The sequence below is a fragment of the Coffea arabica genome, chromosome 10e (assembly GCF_036785885.1).
Source record: "Coffea arabica cultivar ET-39 chromosome 10e, Coffea Arabica ET-39 HiFi, whole genome shotgun sequence".
Taxonomy (NCBI): Eukaryota; Viridiplantae; Streptophyta; class Magnoliopsida; order Gentianales; family Rubiaceae; genus Coffea; species Coffea arabica.
The window spans coordinates 1,124,287-1,138,965 of record NC_092328.1 but is presented as its reverse complement, the minus strand read 5'-3'; the positions used below and the strand labels follow the sequence as shown (position 1 = coordinate 1,138,965).

The following is a 14,679-nucleotide window of genomic DNA, read 5'->3' as shown; positions in this document are numbered from 1 at the left end:
GAATCATGGTGGAATTCATTCAACCAATAGTTAATCAATTTGGAACTGCCACTATGTCTTCATTGATTATATTTAGAGACAATCGGATGGATTGATGATAATAAAAAGGAGAAGTACATTCGACTCACTAAAAGGAAAGGGAAGAATTGATCTAGTGTTCATATGAGAGAGTTTTAAAATTCTTTTCGTTGTTGAGTTCAAAATTTGAATTCTGAGTTTGATTGATAGAATATAAGGACTGATTGGAGGAAAAGAAGAAAAAGAAAACTGTTATATATATTGAAAAGAGAGTCACAGCAGAATTATGTGTGTTCTCTTATAAAAATAAACACATAGCATCATAAATTTTTCTCAAAAGTACCAATATGCCTATGCTTATTTTTGTCGCCTAAACGTTGATGCTTTTATCTTTGTCCAGGCATACTGTTGTGCACATAAATAGCTTATCAAAAAAAATTATCATGCTTACAAAAGTAGTTTCCTTTTTCATTTTCTTGCAATATTTTTTTCCCTTTTGTGTATAATAGGTTTAATTATTGGCATTTCTTTTTTTTACAGTCTAAGCTTTTGAGGTCAAAGACTTCCAAAATGTAGAAAACATATTTAAGGAACACGGTAGGTTAAGTTTTTTTTTTTTTATGTATTTATGTATTCACCTCAAAAAATTTATATATATAAGTCAATCAATGTTTTATTATTTTCAAGAGCGATTAATTACTGACTTTAATGCAATATCACGGGCAAATGTCTAGACTAATTGGTGATGCTGACAAGACCTTTTACCTATTTAATCTTGAGTAAATCTTATATACTTTTACAGTGTATACACTATTATGGTTAGATGCATAACACATTTTGTAAAATTTGGATTTCAAATTTAAATTCGGATCACGTATCATGCATCAATGGTGAAAAATGTATACACTATTAGTGTATATAGAAGATAAATCCATTAATCTTATGCAACAAAACATTTTTAGCAATTTAAACTTTTTTACTTGATGAACCAGCTTGCTCGTCATTACAAAATGACTAATCACTTTTATCTGAATTGTATTTGGAGGAATAAACTTCACAGAACTGCAGTCCTCTAGAATTGGAAAACTTTTGGGTATTCAATATCATATCCTCAAATTTGAACAATTTTAGAAAATAAAAATAATACTTCACTAATTAATGCTGATTTGGAGTTGTGGTAATATATAAAAAGTATTTCATCTAATGGAGTTTTTAATAAAAATAGTTATTATCTATTTAAGTATGTTGGTTGGATGCACACTTCGATGAGTATTTAATTTGTTGGATAACGTGTGATTTAAATTTTTTGAATATATTTATCTCCTTATATAAAAGTGATTAAATTTTATGTTTATTTTCTAAAACACAAAAAAGTTGTTTTAAAAGTTACAAATTTGAGTTTTTATTCAAAGTGTTTTTGACACTAAAAATTATAATCAAATATTTCAAAGTTGCTTTTATCATTTAAAAATATTTTTTAAACAAAAAGACCGTAGTCCCAAAAAAAGCACCCTAGCAATAGTTTTTGAAAAAAAAAAAAGAAGAAGATTGTATTACAGCCTCGTTTGGCAAGAAAGTTTTTTGGGTAATTGTACAAAACTTTACTTAAGTTTACTATAAAATTTATAGAAAAAAACTTTTTTGAGACATGTAAAAACTTTGCTTTTTTTCTTCTTCAATTTCTTTTGTTCCTTTTTCTTCTTCATTTTGTTTTCTCCGTTCCTCTTCTTCCCCACCTCAATGTTCCTTCGCTTCCCTCTCTTCCTATTGCCGACTGCCATTGCCAGTGAAGGTGGTGCCAGTAGTCATCCTTTTTATTTTATCCTTTCTCTTCCTCCCCTTATCATTGCCACCTTCCCTATTCTCTCGTACAATCTGGTAGTATAACTAGATCGTGCGAAAAAATGGGGGGTGGCAAGAGAGGAAGGGAGTGGAAATGGGAGGAGTTGAAGAGAGAGAGAAAAACAAGGGAAAAAAAAAAGATGAGTTGTCTGCGCTAGCAAAGGCGCTGTTGGTGGTGGAGGTGATGGCGGGTTAAGGTAAGGAGAGGAAGGAGAACAAAGAAAAGAAAAGAAAATTTGTCTATGTGTGTTTTGATATTTTAAGGTGTGCATTTTAAAAATTTTAAATCGTTTTTTGAGATTACTATAGTTAATGTTATTTTTAAAAATGTGTAGAATAAAATTTTGGCAAAAAAAAAAATCACTTGCCAAATAGGGCAAATCACATAATTTCAGAAACCTTCTTTGAGGTTTTTGACAAATTCACTTAGTTCCCCCCAAATTTAAGTAATTATATTTATCTCATTTGGCATAGTAAAATAGCTATAATGTCCTCTACTTGGTAGACAATTTGTAGTTTAAAGCCATAGATTTACAAAACACAAAAAAACATATTTCTCTATATCGTGTCTATTTTTGCTCATTTATTTCCTAGATATTATACCACTATACCCTCTTTTTATCATCTTCATTTTTATGAATATTAGCAAATTAAAATTATAAAATCAACAAAGGACAAAATTATGCATGAAATTAGAAGAAAATGAAGAAACTCATGATGATAGATAAATAAATAATAAATTTGATGATTGAAATAGAAAAAATGACCAAAGATGTAAAAATTGTCATATTTTGTCTGTTATTAAGAAAAATTTGTGTAAAATGTCAATAATCTGCATAAGAATTTATTTGGATTAGTAATTGTTGCTTATGATTTTATTATAGAGATATAATTTATTCTCTATTTTTTAGGTGTTAATATTTTGAAGAACATGAAAGTGTTATAACAGTGATTCTAAATTAAATTATTTTGTATTGGAAAGGTGTTAGGGCATTAAGTATTGGAAAGGTGTTAGGGCATTAAGATTTAATTTTGGAGTATAAAATTGTTTGTTAGTGAGAGAAAGTGTGTGTGTGTGTGTGTGTGTTTTTTTTTTTTTTTTGCATGATAAGCATTGATGCTGTATATGCAATTTGGAATCTTTTGAATGGCCACTTGAATTGGAATTGAAGTTGATACTTGGATAATTGTTAGGAATTAAGGTAATAGATTTATGTAAAGTATGGAAGAAACCGATTTAGTGCATTGTATTTTCTCTTTTAGTTTTGTACAAAAAGGTAATTTAGAATTTTTAAGAGAAAATTTGGTTGATTGGACCTGGACATAGATGGTAAAAATGGGGAATGTATATGTAATTGTTTAAGCTTAAGGGGGACTCGCTGTAATTATTAAAACCCTCAGGGGAGGTTTCTGGAATTATCCCTATATTCTAATATTAACGGTGGCCCACTATTTCGTAGTTTTGGGTTTTTGTGCTACTGAAAGAGTCTGAGTAAACACGGTTGGAGGCGGGTCTTTTCCATCCTGCTCATTAACCCATACAAAGAACCGATAAGGGATAGGCATTGCCAGCCTAACACCTATCAGAATTAAGAAAGTGTCCGAAATAAAAAAGACCGGAGCTAATATCCACTTTCCTCAAAAAAAAAAAAAAAAAAAATCCACTTTGTTATGAGCTCCAAACGCTGTCGTTTGTGTGCCTGAGTTTTAATATTCTATGCAAGATCTGTTGATACGAAGGAATGATGTACAGCCACGTGTGTAAGAACCATAATGACAGGCCAACTTGAAAACACGCGTCAAAAACAAAAAATTTTTTTTGTGCTTTCGAAATATTTATGTATTTATTTCTTTTTCTTTTCTTTAATAAGTCAATGCGTGTTAAGTGGGTGCATAATAATAATATATTTTCCCAAAAGCACTAAAAAATTTTAAAAAATAAAAAAAGGGAAGATAAGCTCAACTCGATGCGGGAGGACGACCTCCCTCACTCTCTCCAACACCAAGCATTCCTTTTTTCGTAATTCTCACTCCAAAATAAAGAGGGCTTTTTTAAACCCATCTTCCTTGCACATGCAGTGAACGAATTTTAATTTCTCAAGCGAGAGAGAGAAATTCAAAAAGAAAAAGGATCAAGAAAGAGATGGCGATTTCGGATGCGGTGGTGGGGAACTTGACGACTCTGTATCTGGTGGCGATAGCGGCGCTGAAGGCTTATGGATTGGCAAGTGGGAAGAGCTTCGGTGGAGGATTTGTGCTGCTTGCATCCACGGCGGTGGTGGGCGTACTCTTGATTGCCAGTCTGACGTGGGACGTGTCCCGTAAGGCCACGTATGCGCTGACACGGCACGATCGCAGCAACAGTACTAGCGGTGGGCGGCATGATGGGCACGAAATGTGCCGGGGTGGCATCTGCTGGCACGGCGTGGCCGTCAAGTCCCCGGCGTCTCAAGTCCGGTTCAGGCTTCCGCAGCAGAACCGGTTGTAAACGATGATCCATCCAATCCAGTCGACTATATGTCAATTTGACAACAAAGTCAAGCCTTTTTTTTTTTTTCTTTTTTGTAAAAAAAAAAATGGAGGGGAGGAAGAGGAAGGATGGAAGCAGCTAGATTGTCCCTGGCCTGCTGGTTGGACATTTTTGCTATGCAACAATTACTAGCAGTAAATTTGGGACAGGGGAGTGTTTGTGTTACTTTTCAATGTTTTGCAGTGTGTATTCTGTAATGTATATGGCTTTACATAACTTGATGTGAATAGAGGGTACATGATGATTTCAGAACTCGTCGGCTATTTTTTTTTTTTTTTCCTAGTGAAATTGGCAAAGTCTATGGTAAATTTATTTGGCTGGCACCATAGGAAAAGTTATCACACTTCCATTCCCCTCCTACCAGCAATAAAGCGGGCTTGAGACCTACTACTTTTACTAGTATCTTTTTGCTCTGAACCTCTCTGTCTTTGCAACTGTTACTGTTAGGCATTAAGGGGTACTTGAGTGATTCTCCTACAGGTCCTGCATTGCAGCACCCCAAACCCCCCCTCGTACCTAATCAGAACACTGGGGGATTATCCTTTGGTGCCCTTTCAAAGAGATGGGCGGCAGTTGGTTAGCCAGCAATATCAATCTGACAAGATTCATTTACAAAACTGAGAGAATGAATGATACGATACGTAGCATCACGCAGCGGCAACGTGGATTGATTACGCGAGCTACTACACTGTTAGCTCCTTAGGATGGAATTGAGAAAGGGGACTGGCTCCTGATGTGCCAACTAAAGTCGCTCTCAAACGTTACGTCGGGCGGCCTATCTAATCCCAGGCAAAAATCTACCGGCCTTCCATGAGTGGTTCTCATCAGATTCCAGTCCAGTCTAAGGCCCGTACTGTACCGTTGCATCAATCCCGTTCAATCATCAGGCCACCGAATCCTATAATTTCCCTGTCCTGCAGAACCCAAAATCATTTCAAACTACGCTAATAGAATGAATGATGATGATAATTGAGTTACACTACTAGTACTACTACTCCTTTCATTTGGTTGGAGTAATGCTAATAGAATGATAGGAGATGCTTCTTTTTTTTTTTTTTTTTTGCCCCATTTATATGTTTTTTTTTCTTATTTTATATTTTCGGTTAACATTCCATATATTAAGGAGTATTCCCTTATTGGATCCACTTTTAAATTCACTTTTCTTTTTGTGATTTTTCTCCTACCCAGCTCGACTACTAATTATTCATCATTTTATTCTGTTCTTCTATTCTCTGCGCAGTCGAAATCGTCAAACGTGATTGCAGAGACGGACAATATGCACACAAACGGCTTTACACAGAATTGATTACACTTTGAAGGTGCGGAATTTTGGTCTTGTCTACCTGAGTCGACTTTTCAATAAGCGCGTGGATTTTAAATTGATTTCTTAGTCTCGTTTTTTGACTTATTAGCAAATTAGTGGTAATAACAACAATAATAATGCCCACGGCCCCACAATCCCACACAGTCTATATACAGCCAACAACGAAGACGAGCCCACTGCTTTCGCCTTGTTTAGTAACTTGTAGTTTTTTTTTAAAAAAAAAAAAAAAAAAAAAAGCAGCTGAGAATAATAATAATGCGTTCTTCGTTTTAGAAACGAGGGTTCCTTGGATTTTTACCAGAAATTTTGGGTGCAAATTGAAAGGGCCCGTGTATGATTTCTGATTTTCGCGTGAGGAGGCGCTCGTGTAATGTGTCGTTGCCGGCTAAGTATAGACTAAAATACCCGTGTATTATGGAATAATTATGGGGATAACATCAGAAACTACCCTTATTTAATATCACCTAGTACCCACAAAGTTTTAAAAATATCATTTACCTCCCATTTTTTTGTTATTTGTATAACAAAACTTTTTAAAATCCTAAACTACCCTTTTACTTGCTAAATAAAAATACTTATCAATCACTTTGTTTACTTCAAGAAAATCATTACCCAACAAACAATTTCTAATAATACGGATAGGGTATTATTTGAAATATTATTTGGAATAATTACTGTAGCACTTTTTATGATGTGATGTATGTGAGATAAAAAGGTGATTGGGAATATAAAAAGATAAGTTGGAAAATGTGTTTGTGATGCAAGCAAAATATTATTTGAAATAATTGAGGTATCCAAACACTCCCACTATCACATCATAACGCTATAGTCCATAACAATATATATTTAAAAAATAAAAAAGATATTTACAAAGAAATGCACTTGCACCAACTTAACTCTATATGCCTAAAATCAATTTTTTATTAACTTTATTTATTTCAATTTCTTCTCAAGCTGTGCCCAAAACTTTTAAATTGTACTGATCATTATAAAAATTAACTCAAAATAATCAAATTAATCATACTCCACTCTATTACAATCATAAGAAATTAAAAAAATAAATAAATTTCAATTTATTATAATTTATAAATAAAAAATCACATAGTCATCTAAAAAACGAGTAAAAGAGAATGTTAGAGAAACAAGAAAAAAGAACAAAGTGACTTTTGTTTCCTTTTTAAAAATTTTGATCTCCATTTATTTGATATGTGAATTATGTACAAGTGAGGGTTAATATTATCCTTTTGCAATTATTAGGGTAAGTAAGTGATATTTTAAAACTTCAAAGGGCCAAGCAATATTAGGAGAAACCTTATGGGAGATTTATGATACTTCCCGATAATTATATATTAAGGTCCTACTTCGAGTTTCTACCTTTGAAATGAACCGTCAATCCAGGTGTAGTATGCACAAATTGATTTGAAAAAAAAAAAAAAACTATGCTTATCATATGTATTAACAATTTTTTAAACATTTTTTTTAATAAATAAGAGGTCTTAAATCTAAAACTTACTACTTACAATTCTTCCTCCTTTATTATCCAATCAAACCCTCGTCAGAACGTCACAAGTTTAACTGCAAAGTTCCGGGCACAATTTATTTTTCGTTGCTTATGTAACCATAATTTTTCTCTCATTAAGAATTCAGGTCTCTCGCGGTTCTATTTCCATATGTATGTATATATGCGTGAAGATATACCAGGACAAACAAGACCAAAGATAGCAAGACAATGGCCTCTCTATCCACGTGGGCTAATTAGTAGTTTGGCCAAACTCATTGGAGGTAAATGTAATTAGCTCTGAAAAGCATTTTTACAAAAAAAAAAAAAAAAAAAAAGAGAAAAAAGAGTAATTAGCTCTGCAAACGTTAATGTCGCGAAACTCACCACGAAAGTACCTCCAATTTCAATCATTGACCGCTTGATTAATCCCAAAAGATCACCAATTCCTTTTACCCACAAATCGGTGGCTGTACCTCAATTCTCTTTCATAAAAACCACATAAAAATCTCTCACTCGTCTCCTCCTTTCTCTCTCTTCGCTTCTCTTTCTCGGCCATATACCTGAGACCCCCTCACCAATTCTTCCACAATGGCCGAAACCCCGTCTGACCAAACCCAGACCCAGGCCGAGACTCAAGTTCCAGCCGGGTCGGACCCAAATCCTTCACAATACTGGTGCTATCACTGCGACAAACGGGTCTCCATTGAAACCCTTGCGGATCTCCCTGACGTCATCTGCCACGAGTGCAAGAACGGCTTCGTCGAGTCCATCGGTCCTCCAGCCGCCCCGGCTGCAGCTTCGGACCCCATGGATGATCCGTCTTTCGGAAACCAGTTCCTCCAAGTCCTTCGACTCATAGCTCAGGCCGCGCGTGACGAAGACGCGCCTCCTCCTCCCCCCTCTGAGCACGCCGATCCATCCGATGACGATTACCTTCGAATCGAGCTCGATGGCTGGGACAACGATGATGACGAGGACGACGAGAATGAAATCGAAGTCAGAAATGAAGATGTAGAAGAAAATCGAGAAAGGGTGGACCAAAATCGAGACCAATCGGACGACGACGACGACGACGAGGAGGAGGTCGACGACGAAAATGAGGAGAATGAGACTCGAGAAGAGACGGACGAAGATGATTTAAGGCGTAGGCGGCGCGATGTTCTTCGGCTACGGCTTCGGGACTTTGCCGCTCGAGCCGCGAATCGCCGTAACCGGATTCTCGATTGGGCGGAAATCCTAATGGGACTTGAGGACCACTCAATTGAGCTTCGATTGGCCGTGCCTGAAGGAGAAGGGTATATTGGGAATCCGGGCGATTACGTGGATGCGGCGGGTTATGAAGCTTTGCTGCAAAACCTGGCCGAAACTGATAGCGGTGGGCGGCGAGGAGCGCCTCCCGCGTCAAAAGCTTCTGTGGAAGCATTAGAAACCACGGAGATTAAGTCAGAACTGGAGGCATTGGCTTGTGCTGTATGTAAAGATATAGTTGGTGTCGGAGAAATGGTAAAGAAATTGCCTTGTGGACATGGGTATCACGGGGATTGTATCATACCGTGGTTGGAGTCGAGAAATTCGTGCCCTGTATGTAGGTATGAGTTGCCGACAGATGATGCAGAGTACGAGGAAGAAAGGAAAAAGAGAGCTGCTGCTGCCGCTGCCCCGAGTTCTTCTTCTGGTGGCAGTGGCGGTATTAGTGGTGATTACGAGACTGAGTTCTTCTAATCACCGGTGGCATATACGTCTATTTTCTGCAATTATTTTTCGATTTTCTTTTTCTAGAATTAGCTTATGATTTCGGATATTTTGACTCGTGGAACTCTGTTTGTGGACTAGCTTGAGGAATTGTAAACTTGTTTCTTCTTTTTTTCTTGTTAATGTAAATAAGAGATTTACTTCGATAAAAAACTTGTTTCTTCTTTATCTGGAGCATCTTGTCCCTGGGGCTGGATAACATGATGGAAACTGCAACATTTGCACCTATGAAATTAATGATATCATTTTAAACATGATACGCTATGCTGTCAAGGTATGCAAGGTGCTCTAGGAGCTTTACTTGTGTCATAAAATACAGTTAATTTCTAGTTTCTTGTAATAATCTTTGCGTGCATAATCGATGTTATACCTTTAATTGAAACTTCAGATGCAGAACGCGGATGTATTCTTTCGAAACCCTGACCGTAAGGGTCTCCCCAGTGTATTCATTCAGGCTGAATCTTTGTTGTTGTTGCTGAACGTCGGTCAATGCTGCTGCCTGTGCTAGCTTCCAGTGTAATGCGTGATACTTGGTCGGAGATTCGCGGAAAGGCGTATGATTTGCACAATTTCTTGTGCGCTTGGATTCAAGTTCTCATTAACGTCGTTATTTTAATGCATGAAAGCGCGTCTTGGCCACCGAGATTTTAAAATGCCTATTTATTTATTTATTTATTTGTGTGCAAAATTCATGACTTGCGTTTTCTGCTCCTGTTGTGTGTTGCGTTTTCATCTTGAATCTTCGGATGTATGGAGACGAGAGCGGATATTTATTTTAAGAAATTCTTGAGCTCGAATTCCTGGTTCTTATGTATGATAGTACTCATAAAAATCAACCGTAGCTTGAAGTGAAACTTGATGTAAAGATGCATCGTGTTTTACTACTACAATTTTAGGTAGTTGTATGTAATTTCGTGCATTTAGATTTGACTAGGAGGATAACACCGCACCATGTGCGATGTGATTTTCAATATTGCCCATAAATGCCTAATTATTCAAATTTAGATATTAAATATGAAAAGTTACATAAAAATGCATCAATATCTTTGCAGTTATTTTTTTGTAATTTTATTAAATAGTAAAAATAAGCTACAGTTTTAGCTTTTCATAGTTCTAGAATTTTTTTTTTCATAAAAAGAACTTTAAAATAATATACAATCCATGAATGATCTATGAAGATTGGAAGCTATTCTTGATCTTTTACTGATCCGATGGTCCAAAATTCATATTAATTCCTTACAACTACAGCAACTCCAAGATTGCCTTTTGAAACCCCGCCAGTGATAAGTTTTCAAAAGCCATCCTTAGGACGAGTCTCTATAGAATCATAGCTTCATATTTTTTCCTAGCCATGGTCTGTTTGGGTTCTGAGTAGGAGTAATTAGAGGTATTCAAAAGAGGAGAGGATTGAGGTTTGCCAACATAGAAAGATTAGATTCGTTTTGATAATTCAATAAGGACCAGCCAGTGAAAGAAATCACAATGCCCCAAAGAACTTGAAAAATGATGAAGGATTTTCTACTAGGTATGCTTTTTTTTTTTTTTTTTCATATATTCCTCATAGCTTAAATGATGATCAATACCAATCTCCCAAGACAAGCGTCCATATAATAAAATCAAGAAACAGAATAACTTTTTTTGATCATAGGGAATGCTTTTAGTTACCATAGGGAATGTTTTTTTTGAGCAGATCAACAAAATACCTGCGTGAAAGACGCCAAAAAATGATTAAAAAGAAAATTTGAATGAGTTTGAAAAGAGCAAAGGCCATTGAAAATGACCAAAGAGAAAAGCATACCAGGTCTCAAAAGAGCAATTTAAAGGAAAAAAATTAAATCAGAATGACACAACAAAACTTACATTTTCTCTCACCAGTTAGTTGTTCTTCACAGGTGGCCATTTTTGCTTCCAACTCCAGAAGAAATCCAAGAAAGGCAAAAGCTTAGGTTGAGCTAAATAAACAAAAGGTCATTTTCTTCAGCAAATTATAGGCACATAAGTAGGTGAGATAATTTAAGAGAGCACTCAAGTTTTGAGACTTCAATCTTACCAGTCTCAAATGCGGGTGAGAATAACATAAATCATCTACAACCAGACAACACCATGGAAAAGAAAATTTCCTAAACAATCCAACTTGTAAAATTACTTAAGAGGTAATCTATAAGCTTAAGCAGCAGTCCATCGGAGGGGAAGAGCTTATATTGTCCTCTAGGCAATGCAATAAATGAAGGAAAATGTAGGCTGCAAAACCATGTAAAACCCATAGTTGGCAGGGGTAGCCTCAGCACAAGTTAGGACACTACTGAGTTATGAGAAATTTTGTGATTACATCTTTAACAGACATTATTCATGAAGCAACAATATACATTGGCAAGTAGAACACAAAAATGAAAATCCTATCCTTTACAATGCTTGGTAATGAACAAAACGGAAAGATGATTACCAACTATCACTAAGAAGCTCCATTTTGTTTGGCTAAGAGCTCAAAACTATCACTAAAAGATTATCGTTAAGCACCTGATGATCCAAATGTCCAAATAGTGGAAAATATACAGGAATACAAGATTTATTATTCAATCCTTTATCAGCTATGTAATAGTTGTACCCTGAGCTGATTTGCCTATATAATGGAATAGAGAATCATAGAGGTTAAGCCAATACCTTAAAATTCAATCACCACAAAAATTGCACAAGAAAGTAATACCTTAAGGACCACTACGAGCTAAAAGATTGGAACGACTGTGACAGTTTTTTTCCTTCATGATTAGTATATCAATCTAATAAAATTCCCCACAAATTAGAGACCAAAACAAAGTAAAAATTGAATTTGCTAGATCCATAAACCTAATTACCACTTCCATACACAATATAGCAAGGTTAATGAAAATAACACCATTCAAACAAACAAAAATTTACATTAAAATTAACCATCCAAAATATCAACATTTCAATTTCTACCTAATGAAAACAACCTCTGATGAGATGTTTCTGCACATGTGAGAAGTGCCATTTTGTTAACATAGTTCTGCAATTGAGTTTCTTAATCTGAGAAGTCACCATGAAAGAAAAGAAAAGCTTGAGTTTAGTCAGATTTACCAATCCAATATCATCATTCCTGATGATGGAGTGCTTCATTATGCGCTTGCAGATATCAAAAGCGTTGTGTCAGGAAGGGTCAGATGCCATAGCCTACTCCTTTGTGCCAGACCCGTATTGGTTTCATAAATACGGATCATGATTTAGTACCCTCAGCTGTGCTTGAAACCTTGCAATTGATTTTGCTGCACATACATTATTTTAGTACCCCATGGGACCCATGTTTATAAAACATCAAGTTTGCTAGCTTCCCTGTAGTTTGTAGTTTTTGAATTTGTTTGTTGCTTGAATCTTCCATTTTTGCTTTTATACTTGCGTGGACAACACTAATTCTCATTAATGGTATTTGGTTAAGTCATGGACTCTGGATTCGGTTTGTCTCCTTAATGCAAGGTTGTGGCGGAAAGTATTTGATATGGAGATAACATGTTGATTTCTGTTGCTAGGAATTGTTGCAAAATAGGAAGCATCCTGGAAATGAGCTAGTTAGTGCTGAACAAGCTGAAGATCTTAAGATGAAAGAAAAAAGAAAGCGAGATATGGAGGTTCGTATTATCTTTTATTGACACAAGTACAAAATTGTTGGCCTAAGTTGTCAATACACATTTTTATCTGATTGTTTTCTTCAGAAAAATCTTCCTAGAAAGCAAAGGAGGAAGTTGGAAGCAGCTAGAGAGAAACTGGAAGATGACAGTGAAGTTCTCCAGGTATGTGCACTCGCTCTTTACTTTTTGCCTCTGACTGTTTATGACTAAATTCTTGCTATGATTGCATGCACGTTGTAGCTTCCTTTGTTGCTGACCTGCTTTACTTTCTTTGCCAGTGTTATCATTTACAGTTCTTTAATTGACTGTCTTTTGTTCTTGTAGCTAGTTTCTCGAGTATTGGGTTTAGCAATCATTTTTTCCCCTCCAGGGCAAATGACAAAAGTAAGAAAGAGAATGCTGGAATTTCCCTTGTTGATTTAGCTTATCGGCGGGCAAAAGCTGTGAAAGCTGTGAAAAGGGCTGCTGGCGTTGGAAAAATTACAAGAAGGGTGGAAAAGAAATCCAAACATCCTTCCCAGAAAACCCAATCTAGAATGGAAGAGATGCGGGAGCTTTTTCAGAGTGACAGGAGTGAGAAAAAACAGAAAAGAAACCCCCAAGGAGGTGGGAAGAAGAAATCCTCATTCAAAAGCAAGTCAAGGTGTGAATCTGGTCATGTTTCTCTTGTCATATCCTATATGTAGAGTCTTGATACACTGGCCGAATGCTGAGTACTCCAAAGATAAACTCTGCCTCATAAGTTTTTAAAAGGCCATGCGAGTGGCTAAAACATAGGATCTGGTTATGCCTAATGTTAAGATTTTTGGACGTCAGAGGTTGGAGAGTATATCATATTGTCACATATGTATTGACTTGAGCTTGTTGCTTGAGTTGCGCAGTAGCAGTTTGATCTTCTGCATGGGCCTGGAAGTTGGTAATGGGCGATGCAGGATAGCAATGCTATTCAAAATGTGTTCTTAAGACCATTGTTACTGATGCAGGTACAAACGGAGGTAGCAGAACAAGCAGAAGAGAGATTAGAGATTACACTGAAAGTAGAGATGCGTTTTTGTTTCAGAATTACATCTGACCGACCTTGAGCAAATATATATATATATATATATATTTTTTTTAAATTGTAGTACGGCTGTAATATAGCTGCAAGTGTTTCTTAGTGGACGGTGATTAATTACTCACTTCTGTACATTCTTTTTTGCATAAACAGTGTTTTACGCCTACCACTAATTATTCAGGTAGTCAGTAGCAAACTCATGATATCATCCTTGGCGACTTTTTGTAAACTCAAGCCACCTGGGAATCGAAGTAAAAAAAAAAAAAAATTCCTCGTTTATTAGCTTGGCAAACAAAGTTTTTCTTCTTCTTCATTTTTTTTTTTTGTTGGAGACAATCATGAAGTAACTGTGCCTCTGATTATGTTGTTTCTGCTTTACTAGTCGATGCATATGTTGCATTTAGTTGATGAAAATTTTCACTGGTTTTTAGTCACGCAGGCAAGGAGGAAGTGTGAAAGGACGGCACCTTATTTCGAGAATTTTTTTGAAAGAATAACGATCGTACCAGTTGCTTAGTCTCTAAACAAATGGCTCCGATTCGACTGTAATCGTCGTCCCTGCTTTCCCCATCTCGTCGTAGAGCGTTTGATACGCCCTTACTAAACTAGTGAAATGAATGAAACGGATTTGTTTTACCCTCATCTAATGCATTCTGAATTACCGACGTGCAAATCCCTCGCGGACTAGACTCGCGAAGAACTTCAAAACCTCAAAGACTAGACTTGCGAAGAGTTCAAACCTGACGCGGCCAGTTCATGGATGGGAGAGTTACCAAAACAGACCTGGTCGGTCGCAGAATATGATCGGTCCGACAGAACTTTCGGGGCAGACGGATGACTCTCACGGACAAATTTTAAGGCAGAGCAGGTGGCTTTCCTAGTTAGCAGTCAAACTGATGACAAAACTAACGGTCAAGAGAAACATGGGTATCAGATAAGACCACCATCCATGTGAATTTCTGTGTTTGTATTCCAGGTTGTCCACCAGAGACATGTATGGCTGGCTGGCATCGTGAG

The 14,679-nt window shown here is 36.3% G+C and overlaps 2 protein-coding genes and 2 long non-coding RNA genes across 4 annotated transcripts; all 4 read left to right on the top strand.

The window, feature by feature from the left end:
- The first annotated feature begins 3,781 nt into the window (after positions 1 to 3,781).
- Positions 3,782 to 4,642, top strand: LOC113712700 (uncharacterized). The gene has a single exon (XM_027236216.2). It carries the CDS (start codon positions 4,004 to 4,006, stop codon positions 4,346 to 4,348), a length of 345 nt encoding a protein of 114 aa, XP_027092017.2. The 5' UTR covers positions 3,782 to 4,003; the 3' UTR covers positions 4,349 to 4,642.
- A 3,013-nt stretch (positions 4,643 to 7,655) lies between these two features.
- On the top strand, positions 7,656 to 9,135 carry LOC113712488 (E3 ubiquitin-protein ligase CIP8). Its single transcript, XM_027235942.2, has one exon. It carries the CDS (start codon positions 7,804 to 7,806, stop codon positions 8,935 to 8,937), a length of 1,134 nt encoding a protein of 377 aa, XP_027091743.1. The 5' UTR covers positions 7,656 to 7,803; the 3' UTR covers positions 8,938 to 9,135.
- A 3,293-nt stretch (positions 9,136 to 12,428) lies between these two features.
- On the top strand, positions 12,429 to 12,771 carry LOC113712306 (uncharacterized). Its single transcript, XR_011821764.1, has 2 exons — positions 12,429 to 12,608; positions 12,693 to 12,771. It is a non-coding gene; the product is annotated as an uncharacterized lncRNA (long non-coding RNA).
- A 217-nt stretch (positions 12,772 to 12,988) lies between these two features.
- On the top strand, positions 12,989 to 13,695 carry LOC140015065 (uncharacterized). The gene is made up of 2 exons (XR_011821828.1): positions 12,989 to 13,251; positions 13,592 to 13,695. It is a non-coding gene; the product is annotated as an uncharacterized lncRNA (long non-coding RNA).
- The last annotated feature ends 984 nt before the right edge of the window (positions 13,696 to 14,679 follow it).